General features: G+C 51.2%; 6 protein-coding genes across 6 annotated transcripts; 5 read left to right on the forward strand and 1 right to left on the reverse strand.

The window, feature by feature from the left end:
• Positions 1–2,178: 2,178 nt before the first annotated feature.
• B0T23DRAFT_213097 (uncharacterized protein) lies at positions 2,179–4,885 on the forward strand. Its single transcript, XM_062833590.1, has 5 exons — positions 2,179–2,693; positions 2,744–2,771; positions 2,827–3,437; positions 3,498–4,297; positions 4,438–4,885. The coding sequence occupies exons 1-5, from the start codon at positions 2,394–2,396 to the stop codon at positions 4,712–4,714; spliced, it is 2,016 nt and encodes a 671-aa protein (XP_062689852.1). The 5' UTR covers positions 2,179–2,393; the 3' UTR covers positions 4,715–4,885.
• Positions 4,886–6,113: 1,228 nt separating this feature from the next.
• B0T23DRAFT_343806 (Mob1/phocein) lies at positions 6,114–8,807 on the reverse strand. The gene is made up of 2 exons (XM_062835933.1): positions 8,241–8,807; positions 6,114–8,167 (listed from the first exon to the last, which is right to left on the reverse strand). The coding sequence occupies exons 1-2, from the start codon at positions 8,454–8,456 to the stop codon at positions 6,464–6,466; spliced, it is 1,920 nt and encodes a 639-aa protein (XP_062689853.1). The 5' UTR covers positions 8,457–8,807; the 3' UTR covers positions 6,114–6,463.
• A 206-nt stretch (positions 8,808–9,013) lies between these two features.
• Positions 9,014–10,830, forward strand: B0T23DRAFT_386522 (CobW/HypB/UreG, nucleotide-binding domain-containing protein). The gene is made up of 6 exons (XM_062837624.1): positions 9,014–9,302; positions 9,360–9,443; positions 9,508–9,519; positions 9,580–9,676; positions 9,754–10,258; positions 10,344–10,830. Exons 1-6 carry the CDS (start codon positions 9,203–9,205, stop codon positions 10,686–10,688), a joined length of 1,143 nt encoding a protein of 380 aa, XP_062689854.1. The 5' UTR covers positions 9,014–9,202; the 3' UTR covers positions 10,689–10,830.
• A 315-nt stretch (positions 10,831–11,145) lies between these two features.
• On the forward strand, positions 11,146–14,158 carry B0T23DRAFT_386528 (uncharacterized protein). The gene is made up of 7 exons (XM_062837625.1): positions 11,146–11,440; positions 11,953–12,060; positions 12,124–12,283; positions 12,433–13,191; positions 13,245–13,448; positions 13,510–13,651; positions 13,716–14,158. Exons 1-7 carry the CDS (start codon positions 11,161–11,163, stop codon positions 13,785–13,787), a joined length of 1,725 nt encoding a protein of 574 aa, XP_062689855.1. The 5' UTR covers positions 11,146–11,160; the 3' UTR covers positions 13,788–14,158.
• A 226-nt stretch (positions 14,159–14,384) lies between these two features.
• B0T23DRAFT_213215 (uncharacterized protein) lies at positions 14,385–15,946 on the forward strand. The gene is made up of 2 exons (XM_062833591.1): positions 14,385–15,177; positions 15,297–15,946. Exons 1-2 carry the CDS (start codon positions 14,875–14,877, stop codon positions 15,657–15,659), a joined length of 666 nt encoding a protein of 221 aa, XP_062689856.1. The 5' UTR covers positions 14,385–14,874; the 3' UTR covers positions 15,660–15,946.
• Positions 15,943–17,495, forward strand: B0T23DRAFT_213244 (uncharacterized protein). The gene is made up of 2 exons (XM_062833592.1): positions 15,943–16,614; positions 16,693–17,495. Exons 1-2 carry the CDS (start codon positions 16,233–16,235, stop codon positions 17,361–17,363), a joined length of 1,053 nt encoding a protein of 350 aa, XP_062689857.1. The 5' UTR covers positions 15,943–16,232; the 3' UTR covers positions 17,364–17,495.
• The last annotated feature ends 550 nt before the right edge of the window (positions 17,496–18,045 follow it).

Consider the following 18,045-nt stretch of genomic DNA (forward strand, 5'->3'; position numbering starts at 1 on the left):
CAGACGTGGTTGACTTTTGACACCGCCCAGCCGCACTGAAGTCCTTCCTTCCCGCCCGGGCTACCCTCCCTTGACAGATCCCTGTCCTATTTGACTGAGCTCCCAGAGCTACCTACATCTTGCTGTACACTAGTACACATTGTTGTGTGCCTCCTTTGGCGGACTGGCACTGGCAATGGGACTGACTGATAGTACACTACGTACTTTGCTCCCAACCCTGTTTGCTCCCCACCGCGTCGACGTGGGCTCAACTGGGTCATGTACACTACTGTTCTGTCGAATCACCCATATTCGTGAAAGTGAGGGGCCAGTGGAAAATCCACACCTCAGCCGTCACAGACATCCTCAAGACTCTACGGCCTTGATGTGGTTACGGATCACATATCATCCGCTCTTCTCCGCCTCAGTTCCTCTCTACGGGAAACTCCGGTGGCTTGTAGAGTACAGCTCAAGCCCTCAACCCTGCTTCAACTCCATCAACCATATGGCTGACTGTTACAGGAGCCAGTGTGAAAAAGAAAGAAGGAGAGAAAAAAAAACACAAGAGCAGGAATCAGGGAACACTACATTCACCTCGGAACAAGACGGTCTAGCTCGGAGCGAAAATATTTCTACAGTGAAAAATGAGCTACTAAGCTTAATCCATGCTGCATATCTAAATCTCAGCTCCCTAGAGTTGGCGATAGTCCAGCTGTTGCGGTTGAGCTACGATGGATTCCCTGGCAGGCACCTGGGTGTCGGATATCTATCTGCCTCGGTCTTGGGATAGGTCTTTGCGGTTTTCTTCGCTTGCTGTTGTTGCCAAATGTTCACATACCCGGCATTCAAGCCGCATGATATTTGACTCTTCAACTCGACGATATCCTTGTGGGGAAACCCTTACGACTGAGATTTGCGTGAATGTGGCTAAACCGGGGTTGAACAAAAAGACAACGTCCCCCCCGCGGACACCTCTTAGCCCCTTGTGTCTACTCGGGACCCTTGCTGATCATGGATAGTTATCCTGGCCATTGGAGTTTCTTCACCGGCTACCATCGACTGATCGACTAGCACCCCCAAGGGAATGAGTACATGTGAGGCTACTGACGCTTCTACTTCCTCCTCGTCCCACGGACCTTTCACTGGTCCCCAAACACTCGTCGCTTCCCCGGGAATGCAACCACAATTTCTCTCTTCGTTTCTCTGGTAGCTTCCTCCAGATCCGACCCGTGGTGAATATTGTCACAGTTCCGGACATATCGAGATATGGGGGTATAATCGGTCTCACCCACCCCCGGTCGAGCGGTCCAGCTATCTTCACCGTCACCCAGTTCATCCCCCTTAGACTTTCTCGACGAGCAACGCACTGGCGATTGCCTTTTAGTTGGATGTGTGTCCATGTCACCACGGTGCCGAGCTACTTACCTCATCTGATTCCCATATCAAACAAGGGCAAGACGTATACCTCCTGATCCATGTTCCCTTCTGCTTACCCACACGCAGCCGGTACTTAGAGCTACAGGGATACCTTCAACTTCTTATTCCGCCAGCGATTACTTGGTGGGAACTCACCCGCATACCCGCCCTCTTACCAGTGGTTCATCGGACGATCACACTTCTAACCAAACATCGACACCCCTCAAGCTAGTAGCACCTTCCTTGAATACTATGCCATCGGGAAAGCCCTGAGAGCCGCTTCATCCCCGCCAACAGTCATACATATCGAATTCTCATGCACGTCCCCTCTGCTTTTTACCTGCTGGGAGAAAAGTCTTGCCACTGGCACGCTGCCTAACTATTTTGTAGCCAGCTATGCTTGAGAATAATCTTCCTAGCTTAGCAGATCTACTTTCAACCAAGGATACACTCCCTAACCCTATGAGGACGCCGGCCACCTACCATACACGCCCTGCTAAGTTTTCCGGATCCCTTCACAGTACCCTAATGTGCACCCCCGATTTACGCGGATCACGAAGCTTCTAATCTCCTGGGCCTTACGACAAGGCGGCCTTGTGGCATTGCCAGATAAATCATATCAACCAACAATACATCCAGTCACTCCTCTAATTCAGTTATCCTGCACATCAAATCACCTTCCTTCACCCTACCCTGACTAGATGGACATCTCTCAAGCTCTGGGTTATCCCGTATCAACAGTCTCCTGACGAAACCTTCCACCCACGATCAACCAGCTACAGCTCGCACATCTACACAAGTCTTACCTGTCTGCCATATGCGGTGTAAGCCAGAGTCTTCTATCAGAGGCGAGTCTTGAGTACGACAACTTCAACGTGGTCCGAAAACAGTCCCACGAACCAAACACGGAACCTGGGATTTGGATAGATTCCTCGTGTACAGACGAACATCGACAAGCAATTGTAGCACGCTCAGCAAAAACTTTCCGCGTTACCATCATGAGCGACTATTATCACCACTTCCTCACCTCGATGGCAGGTGTCGGAGGAGACCCTAGTCTAAGCCAACATGGCGCTTCGATACCTGTGCAACAAGCCCCAGTATTAAGCTTGGGGACGACGCCGATGTCTCCCGCTTACCAAAACCTCGGCGGTTTTTTTAACGGATATGCGGAGCCTATCATGTTCAGTGCACCTAAGGCTCAAAGAAGCCGTCGCAAGTCTGCGCCTGGATTGGATCACATCAAACATCGACGCACGAGGTCAGGCTGCTATACTTGCAGGAGCAGGCGAGTCAAGGTAGTTTACCCTGGCAACCAACGGATGATAGCACTGCTAACGGGTTATAGTGTGATGAAACCCACCCTGTCTGCGAGAGTGCGCCGACCAGCCTTCCTAGTAGCCGTGTATCAACATGCTGACGTTACCTTAGGATGCAGAAAGGGAAACCGAGAGTGTGTCTATCCCGAACCAACACCACCCAAGGGATCCGTGAAAGATTCATCGGGTCAGAGCCAGCAGGAGAGCCCCACATCTTCTCGCGGGGATGACGATGACGACGAGACTGGACACGATGGATCATTGACGCCGATAATGGATGAGGATGAAGAAGAAGAAGCCGAGAGCGCAACAATGCAATCCTCAACACCGACCATTCCTCCAACTCCTTTAAGCGCACCGGCAACATCACTAAGTTTCAACCATGGATCCATGAACGCTAGGCAGGGGCTAGAGGGGGACGTACAGTTCTATCTCAACTACTACCGTGACAATATCACGCACTATCACTACTCCGTGGTGAATGACCACGACAACTTTTTCCAGGAGATGTTGACTGAATTGGCAATTCAGGACGAGGGCCTTCTCTATGCCGTGGTCGGGTTTGCAGCCTACCATTATACTCTACAGAGTCCGATAGGAGAAATCAAGGACTTCTTGCATTTTTATAACCGCAGCGTTACTCTACTGCTGAGATTCTTGAAAAGAAAAGAACGCCACACGGAGATGACGCTATTAACCATCCTACAACTTGCCACCATTGAGGTGAGTATAGCATATCTCCCTTACATGGACGGGTATAGATAGGGGCTGACAGTCCGCAAGGAATACCTCGGCGACTGGGTCAACCTCATGGGCCATCAGAAGGCTGCCCTAGAAGTACTGACCGAATTGTACACGCCACAAACGGTCATGCAGACTGTTGTAGGGCGCATGATTCTGACGTGGTATACACGGTTCGACGTGTTTACTGGCATAATGGCCAGCTCCGAAACTATGCTTCCTCGGGAATGGTTCACAACTTTTGTCGATTACTACGAGGCTCGAGCGGCAGAAAACCCTGACGAACTATCCTACAAAACCGAGGTGTGTTCAGGGCGACTACGCATGATATCAATGGAGATGTCACTCTTGTTCGGGAGAAGCGCCAGGCATCAAGTGACCGAAGAAGAGTATACCGCCGAGCACCGTCGCTTATACAACGCCCTCCACGAGTGGAAAAACAGCTGGGATCCTGCCTTGGTAGATCCAGAGTTCCTCGTAACTGATGTATCGATGAACGGAGCCTCAGACACGGATCGAATCTTTCAGCCACTCACACCAGGCTTGCTTTTCCGGCCTCCCCTCTTTACCTCGACGATCTTGACTTGCGAATGGAATTCGATTACCCTGATGCACGGAAGCCAGGGCACGTCAGACCCCTCGAGCGAGACTCTGGAGAAGTTGAGGGAGCACGCATATGTGATATGCCAGATTTGCGAGGCAGTCGAGACCTGGCCCCTTAGTCCTGCGGGGAGCCTGATAATTCTGCAACCATGTCTCGGTATCGCTGCGTTATTTGTTCCCCAGGAGGAGGCCTACCAGCTCTGGATCAGGAAGAAATTCGCATTGCTCGAAAGAATGGGGTGAGTACAAAAACAGTTTTATCTCCGTTTATCAACAAGAGTTTGTTATGGCAATCATGGCACGAAAAACGAGCACTTTCAACATTCGGCTCTTCGTCCCACTACACGCACGCTGACTGAACGATTTATTTTTCAAACAGGTACATATCACCCGGAACAATGCGCCTACGAATGGCGGAGCTCTTCCGTGACGGGAGCTGTCTCCGTTGGTGGTTACCGAACGACGAAGGATTCACGCCCATGCTGCAAAGCATCCGGGCCTTTGCAGACGAGCGAAACGCGATGGCTGTGTCGACACAGAGCGAGAATTTGCGACAGATACGTTCCGTTTTTTCCAGGATGAATATTCGACGAGCAGCCATGGACCAGGGCGAAGGCCAGTTGAGCGATGGGGTCAATACTATGCTTTTGGAATAACAAGAGTGTAGATTGACAGGACAGTGATGGTACGGGACAGGAGAATCTTTTACATATTGAATTCCGTGTCCCATGGGCCGAGCTGTATGAACCCAATAAGGCTACGACCGCTGTTACGTTCCAAATTGGACGATTGTCGTTTCGTCGCTGCGGCTTATACACTGATTAGTGACCCTTGCGAATTAGGGAAGTCAATCGATTCAGGCACAGCGACAAGAGGACAGTGAAGGGATCAACAATACAACCCAGCAACTTTTTCGGTCAAAACTTTGCCTCTAAAAGTGTGATCCGTCTTCACTCTCGTTATTGTTTTTCCCGATGGACCAGCATGCAGGGTAATAATGATATATCCCTTGCGTAGTCAGACAAAAAAACCGGACGTTGACCGACGAACAGGAAGATTGGATGCGTCTCATGTGTCCCATGCCGTGAGACTGAGACAATCTCTCTGTAAAACCACTGAACTATTTATGCAAAGCTGGAAGGAAGGTCCCGTCTTCCTGTAGCTTTGAGGGGCGGGATACGGGATCTCGAACGAACGGCTCATCAGTTACCAGTCACCAGTTAACCATTCGGCCAAGTCCATGCGTGCCACGGCTCTGCAAAGTTTTGGTACTACCTACATGCTACCCAGTCTCAAACGTTACGAGGAGGTAAACCATGGATCACCACTCTGGTTTCGGCAACAAGTCAGCAACGGCTAACAGCTTCGAACACTATCGGCTACCGAAGAACTCCCGATTGGTCACCACTTCCCCCCCCTCCCCTTGGGTACTTTCCTAGGTCTCTTCTTTTCAGGGTCTTTTGTACGTGAACCCGACCACACACATGTACTTTACCTTTATCTTTTGGCTCTCGGTTGTTTCTTTTCTTGTTAGTATTTATAATTCTCAAAGTTTCCAGCTTGTATCACTCGATCACGTTTGTTCAACAGACAGCCACGATGGTGCTACACGTTCAAGCGCTAGCGTGTTTTGAGTTTGAGATTGGCCGGCACGTCTGTGGTTAGGTAAAATACTTCTTCTCTTCTTTTACGTTATTTGTCTTCTTTATCGTTTTATTTTATTCTAGCATGTATCACCTCATAAGTTAGACCTTGTAGTGGAGCAGCTTGATTCGCCGTTGCGGTAGGCGATAGGCTGATAGATCGGCATAGACATACCACTGGTTGAGACAGGAGTAAATAAAAGAAAAGGGGGCGGTAAATGGGTTGGGTGTAAATCGAACGTGGAGTCGTACGCATCAGTTCCTGTGGCCTCTTTCACCTCGAAGTGTACAATTACAAGGATGATGCCAATTATTATTATTATTATTATTATTGTTTTTTTTTCCTATTGCTCCCGTGCTTCTTGTCACGCTTTTTTTCGGGCTTTTTTTTTCTTTTTTCTTTTTTTTTTTTACTATATTTTTTTTTCCTAGAAAGTATAACTAGTTTTAGTAGTTAGCATGAGTGTCCATATTCTTCCTTGGAAGTATGAGGAAAGAATGCGGGCAGAACAGGATATGTGTTTTTTCTTTCACAATCGTAGCACAGCTTGTGCTTTCAGCCATGGATTGTGCAGCCAACGAGAAGCTCCATGCGTGAGACTAGCATGGCCAATTCAATCATTCCGACCATTTCTCCTCGTCTTCGCTTTACTGTCCTTAACAATGGCTCTTACGCTAGGTTATAACAGTGCCTACAGTAGTATTCATACAAAGGCAAATCTTTCACATCGGCAATTCCCAGTGATGGACTACCTAATCTGCCTATGCGACCTGCTCAGCACCAGGAGCCATGGCCTCTTCGTCCGACTTTTCCACCTTTGTCTTGTCTTTTCCCTCCTCCTTTTCGCCCTTCTCTTCCTCCTCCTGGGCGACGTTCTCGTCAGACTGCGCCAAGTCGTTTTCGGCGTGGCTTGGTTTCGTTTCATCTTGGTCATCATCTTGCTTCTCCCTGGACCCATTGTCGGTAGATTCCAGTATCGGTTCCACGCCCACCGGCTGCTCATCAATCCCAGCATCGGCAGCAGGTTTCATCGTGGAGTCTTTGTTCGACTCATGACCGTCTCCAATGGGATCATCATTGGCGGATCCAGAAGAAGATGCCGGCGTATCAACATCACTATCCTCCGACTCCGACACTGATGTAGGAATTGCACTTATTCCGACCTCATTATGCGGAGTAACATCTGCTGATTTTGGACTTTCTTGATCCTCATTGCCTTGCTCTCTTACTTCATCATCATCGACTTTTGCTGGTTCCTCGTTGGACTCGTCAGGAGTGCTTTTCTTTGTCGGCTGATCTTCAGACGTAGGATCGCCCTCTTGTACAGGCTCCTGAACGCTTGCTGTCGCCTCCTCTGTGTCCTTTTTCGACTCCGGGTGTTGCAATTCGGCAGGAGGCAAGGCTGCTGCTATATTGGCGGGTGCCGAATCTTCGGTTTCCGTCATGTCGGCTTCACTCGCTGGCTGATGGGGCGTATGTGGCTCTGTAGTCCCATGGCACACAATGACGGGAATGTTGTCTGTTTCCATCTCTTCTTCTGTGGCCGGCTCCAGTTCGGGAACCCTTCTGCGCGTGACCTTTGATTTTCCTCTTAAGTTCGCTGTGCTGCTGCCATCCTCTTCCTCCGCCTCCGGAACAGTCGTCACAGCGCTGCCAACCGAAGGGCTGCTCTTAATATGCCGCCTCGTGTTAGTCCTCATTGCGGCAGTATTGAGACTATCATCATCAGCGGGTTCCCCAACAGGTGTTCCCCGGCTTGCTATAACCGGAGGCTTCGCAAAAGTAACGGACCCCCCCGGCTGATGTGTCTTGGGTTTCTCTATCACAACTTGAGGAACGTCGTCGTCGCCCGATGAGGTTGTTGTGCTTTCCAACCCTTCAGCCTCGGGAGGAAGCTGAAAGTTCTCGTGTTGGAGAGTCTTGAAGTGATCGCAGACGGTTTTGAAAAAAATATAAAGGCCCGTTTGGCCCTCGACAGCCCAGAAAACGCTGCGGTGTTGGAACCACGCATGGGCAAACATGCGATGTAGACGGCGAAAGATATTGACCAAGTGCCTCAAAGCCAGATTCTTGTCATGGGTGTCAACGAAGAAGCGGCTAGGGAAGTACTTGGGATTGGTCACAGTGTTGGCCGCCCAATCAAGGGTGTGACAGCAATAGTCGATTGCGCAGCAGCTCTTGGGTGCATCATGCACGGCACATAAAAACTGCCACTCGCTTGCACGCATCTCGGGGCAGGTGGCAGCGCTGCAGGGCGGCTCATCGAACAGAAAACCAACAATGAGGTTGTTGCATTGTGTGATCAAAAAGCGGCACAGCTCATACAGCCATACCGTCTTGTCGATATGAGCAGGGGGCGTTGCGAGAATCTTGGCTGTCTCCCTTGTGATGGGAGTTGTGTTACCGGCCGTATGGTGCCAATGGAGGGCTGCCAAGTGCTCCTGGAGTTGGAAGGCCGAGTCAAGCTGCGCGTCGCAAGACAGAACATGTCAGCCTTGTTCTTGAAGAGATCAATGACTTTTCAGGCAGCGGACGAACCTGGTGCAGAGGAACCAACGGAGGGCCGGCAGCCATGTCGGCGGCCTTGGTGCCCGGATGGATGCGACGATGAGACAGCAGGTCTATCGTAGGCATCTCGTATTGCTGCGCCTGGCGGTTGGCGATCGGGCCCATGGCTGGCGATGTGGGACCAATCTGGATCTCGGGGGCAGGCGGCGGGCTTGGGAGCCGAGGAGATCTCGGAGGAAGCGACATGATGGTGCTTCGTTATTTGGGCGCGATGTTGGATATGGGTGAAGTTGATACGCGAAGCTGGACAGCTACAACCGCGCGCAAGCAATGCCCAGCTGTGTCTGTCGTAACGATTTCCTTGTTCGTACTATTGGCCCGTAAGTTCGGCTCGACTTCCTCGCGGTATGGATGGTAGATGATTCTGCTCGGATCGATATGCCGGTGGAACAGATGAACCGAGACGGGCTGGGTCGCGGGCAGGCAGGCAGGATGAAAGGAAGTTGGATGAGGTCGTGGAGGTAGATTGACAGTCCAGACGGGATCTGGGGTCCACGGCGGTGCCGTCAATGGGATTCCTTGGGAAACTGCCCCTGCTGCCCCTGTGCTGAGCTGGAGCTTCGAGCCTACAGGTACGCCAGTGGAAGGCGGGAATACGGGGAACTCATTCTGTACCTGGCGCTAAGATCAAGGAGGTGCCCAAGCTCCCAATTGCTCCTCGTGCTGTCTGACTGTAAAATACGGTATCTGTGACAGATGTGCGTCATGCCTCTGGTAACCTAAAGGGCGCGGGCCAACAATCAGCTCTCCCCGGCAGCCTGACAAACATTACATAGTTGTACTGCGTAGAGGTAGGTAGAGGTATAAATACACTACGTACCACTGGTCCCTGCGAGAAACCTATGGGTAAGGTGATTTAAACACTACACTCTCGACAACGTTTTGTGTAATTCCACGACCAAGAACCTTCGCTCAGAGGACCTCAATTCAATATGGACTACGACGACGATGCTCCCCCGGATCTCATAGAGACCAACGAGGTCATACTCGACGAGGAGAAGCCAGTCAAGGTTCCCATTACCATAGTAACAGGTATGCATTTTCCTACCAATTTCATTGTGGTCGACTTCGCGCTGATTATAACCTCAGGCTACCTTGGAGCGGGCAAGACCACCCTCTTGAACTATATATTGACTGCCCAGCATGGAAAGAAAATTGCCGTCATCATGAACGGTATGGCTGAACATCCCGGGCCTCGCCTTGCATTGAGTTAGTTAGCTGACGATGAGATGTGTAGAGTTCGGAGACTGTTTGTCTTTCTCTTGCTGCAACCCCTCAGCATAGGTATCTCTGCTAACGCTCAATCTAGCTCTGGACATTGAAAAGTCCCTCACCGTAAACAAGGACGGCGAGTCAGTCGAGGAATGGATGGAAGTTGGCAATGGCTGCATCTGCTGTTCGGTGAAGTGAGTTACCGATGATTGAGCACTTTGTCCCCATCAGCTATAGTACACTGACATTGACCAACATACGATCGTTTCAGAGACACCGGAGTGAATGCCATCGAGTCCCTAATGGAAAAGAAAGGAAAGTTCGACTACATCTTACTCGAAACCACCGGGCTCGCAGACCCAGGGAATCTTGCACCCCTCTTCTGGATGGATGATGGCTTGGGAAGCACCATCTACCTCGACGGCATTGTGACGTTGGTGGACGCCAAAAACATCCTACGGAGCTTGGATGATCCAGCTGGCAAGGTTGAGGGACACGAAGAGACCGATGAACACGGGCATGGGCCAGTCATGACGACCGCTCATGTCCAGATTTCACATGCTGATGTCATCGTAATCAACAAGTCAGACCTGGTCAGCGAGGACGAGCTTCAAGTCGTCCAGGACAGAATCACGTCCATCAACGGGCTCGCCAAAATCCACATAACCAAACAGAGTGTGGTTCCAGAATTGGAAGGATTCTTGCTCGACCTGCACGCTTATGACCGCGTGGAGGAATTGGACAAGCCAAGTCTGGGCCATAGCCATCTCGACAAGGTCAGAGACTCCCTTTCATCTCTCGTGAATGGCTAGCAGGACCTAGACATTTCCTCACTCATATGACCAACTAACATGAGTTTAGACGATATCAACATTATCTATTCCTCTACCGGTCCTGACATCAGCACAAGTCGAAAAACTGGATGCTTGGCTGAGGTCGGTTCTTTGGGAGAACATTCTTCCTGGACATGAGAACGCTGCTGACCGGCCAGCTTTCGAAATCCATCGATTGAAGGGTCGGTTGGTGCTCGAGGACGGTAGCGAGAAGATGGTTCAGGGAGTAAGGGAAATCTTTGAAATTTTCGAGGGCCCAGACAAGAGTCAGGGTCAAGCTGCGGGTAAACTTGTGCTCATCGGGCGTCATCTAGTTGATTTCGACTTCCCAACAAGCCTCCAGAAAACTGTTGATCTTGCCAAAAGCACCTAGCCGTCAGGCACCATATCATAGATGTAGGAAATCAGAACGGAATCCTGACGAACATTGCCTCATACGTGTCAGACCGGTGATGAAAGTCTTAATATTGTTTATACGCTGTGGATTTGGAAGCAGTGTACATCCTGCTCATGATACTGACCGTGGAGAGAAGTCCCATTGGAGGGTCTTCCAATATTTGAGAATAGGGGGACGTCGATGGCCTGGAAGCACGGACCACATATCCTCAAGTTTCCGTCACCTGGACCTTGATCTTGAAGTCTCTAAATGCATGAAAAGAGGGCTTTCAGTCCGCCGAATCAGCGGTTCTTGATCGGAATTGTCTTGCCAGCCTTTAGGTTTCCGTAGTTGTCAACGGTCAATCCGGGCCTGCCAGTGTGCATACCATAACGAAGTGACCTACCTGTAGTAACACCAAACTGGTATGTACCTAGGTACACTGCACCGTCTCCACATCTCGTCCCAGATGGAGGTAGGGACCACTCACTGCACCTGCGCAGCCAGTGCGTGCTGCCCGCCTGGCGTGCAGCTCCCGCTCGTTTCCAAAGCGCGACCGGGCATTCACCTCAAACATCCATTCACTCTGGCAGCGCACCACGACACCACCGCAATCACTCGTCACCTTTCAATCGACGGCACAACTTGCTATTCGCGACACCCGGAAAACAACATTCGTTTTTGCTTCCTTCCGCTCGACCTCTTAGAGACACTGGTCTTACAACCGCAGAATATCATGAATCGGCCAGGTACGGTGGCAATCCCGCCCTCTTCATTCCAACATATCGTCGACTACCCCGCTGTTTGCCCTGCTGCCCTGTCTTCTCGAAATCCGCGATCGCCGACAACCGCTGGATCATGACCACCGCCTACAACTCGCCTACCCGAAACAGATGCTGGACATTGGGCTGGATCGAGATCATGGACAGGCTGGTGGTGCCGCTGCCGAGGCGCCAGCGCGAGCGCATGGACGTTGCCGTCAATATGCTGCTTCTTTGTCCTGCCCGTAACTCGGACTACGGTGTTTGGCATGCAGTGTTCAAAGGCCGGCAACCACGACCAATTTATCTTTGTGCCCCGTCGCGACACCACTCACCAGCCTCTCACAAAGCTGTTCTCGACGTTATCGGTTCCGCTCTTTCCTACAGCGGCAGCGGCGCAGTCTCTCCTACTCCAGACATACACCCCTTATATTACATGCTGTTTTGAAGTTTGTGGACAAGGCTGTTCGATAATTGCTAACATTCTCTCGGATTGATAGGGGCAGTTCCCCAATCTTTGCGCGGCATGTCTGGCTTCGGAGGACAACAACAACAACCACAACAGTCTGGGCGTGGCGTAGCGAACAGGTTACCGAACGGAAAGCTAGGTCAGGACTTTGATAGGCTTTGGGTACAATTTGGCCCATGACTGACGATTAGTCTGGAAATAGGGGCCGTGAGCGGCGGTTCTGGCTGGGCGTTTGGCTCGGGCATGCCCATGGGCGGCAGTCCTGGTGTTCCTCCTGGTTCTGCCAGACAGTTGGGCGGCGGGAATGTCAGCTTTGCGCAAAGTCTAAGTGGGTCACAACCAGCGACCCCGTTGGATCTTTCGTAAGTCCTCGTTCATATCATATTCACCTTGTCGAAATCGGGGGCTTGGGTAATACTGCAGCTCAGACTTTCCTCTCCCATAACTTCACGCTTCGCTCTCCCTACGCATCCCTGCAGCTGCTGTGTTTCCCTGTGCTAACATTACCCAGAGAGTTTCCCACTTTGTCCAACACGTCGCAGTTGTCGACGGCAAATCAGGCTTCAATGTGGTCCACGGGGGCTCGTAACCTCGGAGGAGCAGTACACCGCGGTCCTTCTACACCGCTTTCGCAGCAAGGGCAACAGGATGACTTTTTCTCGTCTCGACAACAATCGGCCCAAGGAGCTTTCAGGTTTGGAAACCAAGGGAACTCGGGGCAAACATCACAAACACCATCTAGTGTTACGGACGACTTTCCTCCGTTGAACAGGAGTGCAAACGGCGAATTAGGTGGCATGCCAGGTTTGGGATTCGGATCTACTTCATCGATTCACCCCAATCGGACAAATAATGGCTTGTTGAACGCGCTGACAGGGAACACGCGCACCACAGACGGGCGTTCACCAACTGCAATTGGACGCCCGCACGACCAAAGGAGCCCGGTCAACGAGGAAGAAGGACGCCAAAAGCCGCCAGTGTATCGGGAGGACGGTATGGTTTCACGCTCTTCAGTGGGCGATGCCGTTTCGCAAGCAATTGGTACCAGGAACCCGCTCGGCGCAATCGGAAACGATCCTCCATCTGCTAAGGGCAAGGAGGAGGATAGGGACCGTACCAACGAAGTCCAAGATCCGTTGGAGGGCATGCCCGCCATCGACAAGTTTGGCTTGAAGGGTTTGCGCACCTTGATGAATAACTTCCCCGACTACAACTCCCTTATTATCGGGATCGATCCTTCCAGTTTGGGGTTGGAGCTGAACTCTTCTGAGTATGTGTAACCGGACTTTCCGCGAGCCCAAGTATCAAGCTGATCTTCTCCAGGCTGTATTCCACCCAAATCTACTCTATACTGGACGATGTCCCTCCCAGGCCGGCTGTGCCAAAGTTCAAGATACCCGAATGCTACATGGTCAAGAACGTACAGCCTATCGAGGCCAAGATTCAGAGCTTTAATGAAGAGACTTTGATGTGGATTTTCTACAGCTGCCCGGGCGACATCAAGCAGCAACTGGCTGCAGCTGAGCTGTAAGAATACTTTCAGTACCTTCCGTTTGATTGTCGTTATGGAGCTGACCAATCTACACAGAACTACGCGGAACTGGAGATGGCACAAGAAGCTTCAAGTGTGGCTTACCAAGGACGAGATGGGTAATACGGCTCAACTAAGCCCAGCTCATGAACGGGGTTACTATATCGTATGGGACACCGTGAACTGGCACAAGGAGCGGGTAAGTAGCGTGCCGTTGGTTCGGCCTTTCGCTTATAGGTGGAATATGCTAACGACCTATCCAGAGAGAGTTTACTTTGTATTATTGTGATTTGGAGACCAACCTCGGCGTCCCAATGCCAGCAATAGGAGCATAAGCTTTCAGACTCATCGGCACGGCATGCATATGCATTCGTGCTTTGGGTTATAGGGAAAGGGCCAGCTCGACACGCCTCGAATGGGTATCCTTCGCAGGGGCGGACATACCTTCCGAGGATTCACCGGGTAGCTCTTTGAGCGGACTACATTGCTTAGGAGGGAGGTTATTAGATATCTGAACCTGCCGGATACAACCCAAGGTATAGCGCTGTTGAATCATCTATGGTCAAGGGGCTCGTCTCAGATGGGAAAAGTTAGAGATATTATGGGTTTCGGTCAGCGAAATTACATAGGAATACCAGCCGTACCGGACAGATCATTATCTGCATAACAACCATGGTCGAAACAACTGTTGCTTGATATTCAAATACTTCCAAGCTCCAACATTTGCGATCAAACTGTCTATGTTTCGGTGCAAGCTTACGCGACGTCTTTCGTTTTGGTAATTACACGCAACCTCCTGGCTGTTACCAGTGCCTACCAACACGTGAAAGTTGTGTAATCATTTCGTTCATTGTTACGCTACGGTCGCAGGCTTGGCATTGCCCCACTGCGGCCGAATTCATGGATGTCACTGCTTTCCCCAACTGCCTCATCACTCTCACCTGTGTACACTATATTCGTCTGTACATAGGAGGCAAACCAACGCTTACCTGTAATTTCGACTTCGCTGGCCACACTACCTATTTCGGGACCATCGTATCCATCAACTGCATCTCGTCACAACGCATTCCTTTCTTTCATCCTCTCCTTGCCACCAATATCGACATCGACTGCCCTTGGCACGCGTCACCTCCCTCAATCCCGTTAGTCATCGGCATCGTCTTGCGACGCGCATCATACGTCAGGCGTTAGGGAGCGAAGCACTTTTCGACGGGGATTTTCAAGCAACAACACAAGCTAGAATTCGCCGGGACAAGAATACTAGATTTCCATTCTATAGATTTTACTCAGCAAACTCCCGCGGCTTCCCGGACTTAGCTGCCCAGTCGAAGGAACCGGTTACTCAGCGACAGCCTAACTTCCACATCTCGCAAACGAACGATTGCGAGAGGGGTCAACAACAACCAAAGATAACAAATCACAATGGCAGAGGAAGAGATTAACATCCCTTCCCTGGTGATCGTACTGTTAGTCACTGGCCTAGCAGTACGCTACTTCTTCTTCAGCGGAAATGCGTCTTCGGCGAATCGCCAGCCGGGCGGGACAGGCGGCGCGACACCAGAGGAGTTGCAAAGACGGAGGGAACGAGAACGAGAAGCGGCGGTCGAAACGATACAACAGATGTTCCCACAGGTAGACAGACGGACTATCCTGTGGGATTTGCAGCGCCATGGGGGAAACTTGCAGGCTACAACAGAAAGGATTTTGGCGGGAAGAACGGAGACTGTAAGTTCCGACCTCTTTTTGATATTCCAAGCTTCGTTCTCCATGCCTCATGGGATGCGCCTTTGCTCGTTCTCTCGTAGAGAGCTTTTGCTAACAGCTGAGTGACAACCATCCTTTAGCCTCCGATCACGTTTCAGCCTCCGCCTCCACCCAGCTCGCCAGAGACAACCGCTGCTGCGCAGCAAAGTGCAGCTGCCGCCGCCGCCAGTAAATACGCGGAAAAGAAGGTCCACCCGGATCTGATCACAAGGTATAACCTGAGGGACAAACTCGCCAGCGCCCCTTCGGAGGATACCGGGGCGGCGGCCGGCGCCCCAAAGACTGGAGGCTGGAGCTCGAATCGCGAGGAGAGGCAGTCGTTACTGCGGAAGAGGAGAGATCAGATGATTATCGAAGCCAGAAGGAAAATGGAGGCCAAGATTGCGGCGGAGAAGGCGGCTGCTGCTGCTGCTTCGGGCTCCGCCGGCGGCGGTGATAACTGAAGGCCCATCGGCTTGAATTTTGGCTCTGTAAGGGGCAGTTTGGGGTGGAACATGTTTGCATGTAATGAAACAGGGTATAGAACCGACAACGCAACTCCAAAAGAGGAAAGGCTGGTGGAAGGGATTTGAGGGAGTTATCACACACATGTCACAGTTTGGGGCGTGTATAGATTGTAAGAGACAAACTAGGCATCATGAGGCTGAACGTGGTCGGATAGATCGGAAGCGTCCTCTGTGGTCAATAGGGGTTATTTGGTGTTTCAGCGTAGCTACAACTTTGTACGAAGACATTCGTATCATGAGGTTGAAAGCCCGATACGTCGCCAGAGGTGGAATTGTTTTTGGAGTCGACCATCGCAGCAAGGTACCTGACACTGCAGCTTGTCTCCAGGTCTCATATGTGCGAGGTCAAACCCTACATCTCTCCTCAGTGGCAACATTCGGCGTTGACATCTTGCAGCCGCTCTTGGCCAGCCAAATGGGTAGCCCTTGCAACTTCCAAAATCAAATTTGAGAAGCTGGCCTTGGACCATCCAAGTCCGTCTCGAATAAACTGGAAGTTATCAACTGGTTATGCAGGATCAATCGGCATCCATGAAGCCAAATGAGGGAACAACATTCAGCCCCAAGGCAGTCCCGCCGACGCCTCCACATAGACGCCCTTCCTTATTGCGCTCAGTGTTCTCGATATCATCGCTCCAGCACCACATATCTCCATTTGGTGACGCGGAAATCCCCCCTACCAAGCTCAAACCCGCCTCCGCTCCATCCACACCTATATCGGCAACACCACCACCCAAACGCGATATAACTGCCCCCAAGAAGATGTCAGAGGCTGGAACCGGATACTTTATGCCTGGCTTGGCCTCTCCAACGAGTACTTCGGAACGTGGACTCGTGCCATTTACAATAACGCCAAAGACGCGGGGAATCGATTGGCGATATGGAGCGCAAGGTGAGCAAACCCCAGCCAATTTTCTCTCGTGCTTCGTTTCGGTTGCTCCCAAGTTGGTCACTAACCTTGTTCGATCTTGACTGTCACTCTCTCCAGGCACAAGTCTCCTCGTGAACGCAGCCGAAGAATCGCGCCGCAGCGTGAACAGCACCTTCAGTTCCAACTTCGAGCGATCAACCTACATAACCGGTCTCCAGAACTTACTCAACGGACTACCACTGGACCTCCGAGAATCCGAAATAACTATACTGCAGCATGCCGTCCCGCCGGCGGTGGTGACCAGGATCATCCAAGAGAGTAGCCCTACTGAGCACAACAAGCCAGAAGTAAAACATAAGGACGTCTACAGGGAAAACGTACTCCACAAGTTCCTCCTCTGGATTTTCTGCCTGGTTGATCGATGGGTCTGGTTCGTTTGGCCGAAACTGCTGTGTTTCTATGTTAGGATGAAACAGGTCAGTCAAGATCACGGACAAGAGGTGGCAGGCAGTCTAGGTAGAGGCGCGTTGTCGGTTGCTAGTGCCATCGTCTTCGTTGTGAACCAGGAACCCGTAATGGAGGCGGCGCGGGGAATTGGCAAATGGGTTTATGAGGGGGTTTCGGGAGCTGTGACGGATTTTGTGGCAATGAAGGTCGCTGAGAGGAGCGAAGGCAGCAACAAGAAGAAGAAGGAGGAGAAGGAGGAGGAGAAGGAAGGAGAGGAGGAGGTCAAGTTGAAGGCATCTTGGTGGGAACGATACTTGTGGTAAGCGATCATGAGTACGACAACAGCGGCAAGAATTATTGGGATAGCGGTATCATATTGGAGGTATTGATTGGGACCTGATTGGAATAGGAACATGCCTCAGACCATCATGTTCACATATGTCCAGTTTCCCACTTTCTCGGTGTTGAGTACTGTATGCCCACGTGTAGAGAGATCGCCATGAGACGGAACGCAAGAGTGTGACGGCTGACCCGACGTTGCGAGATGAGCGGATCTATCTCATGTGAGGCCATGACGGAGACCAATGCTAAGAGAATCTGCTGGACAGATGCCACAGAGCCTGTCGAGAAGTCCAGCTGAGGTACCCTGAGCCGAAACTCGGAGCCGACTGGAATTTCATGTTATTCCGTAGCACGAAGCTGATATGAACACCTTTTGAACCTTTGCCGGCCTCTACAGCGTAGAGAAAGGAGATACTTGGTGTATCGTTTCCTGCGTAGTGTACATAGTGTGGACGAATGAGACAAGGACCAGGGAAGATTGAAGTGGGCAAAGGGGGAGGGTCCTGTTCGGCCCCATGTTTTGCGGAGATGATCTCTTTCCAGTGTTCCTGACTAGCAAATGTACCGTAAGGTAGCTCATCCCTATCTGAAGGTGCACAGGTACACTTAAATACAGACCCTCGAAGATGGGGCTCGGTGCGGAGTAACGGCTGATAAGATAAA

The sequence above is a fragment of the Neurospora hispaniola genome (assembly GCF_033458365.1).
Source record: "Neurospora hispaniola strain FGSC 10403 chromosome Unknown B0T23scaffold_7, whole genome shotgun sequence".
NCBI lineage: Eukaryota > Fungi > Ascomycota > Sordariomycetes > Sordariales > Sordariaceae > Neurospora > Neurospora hispaniola.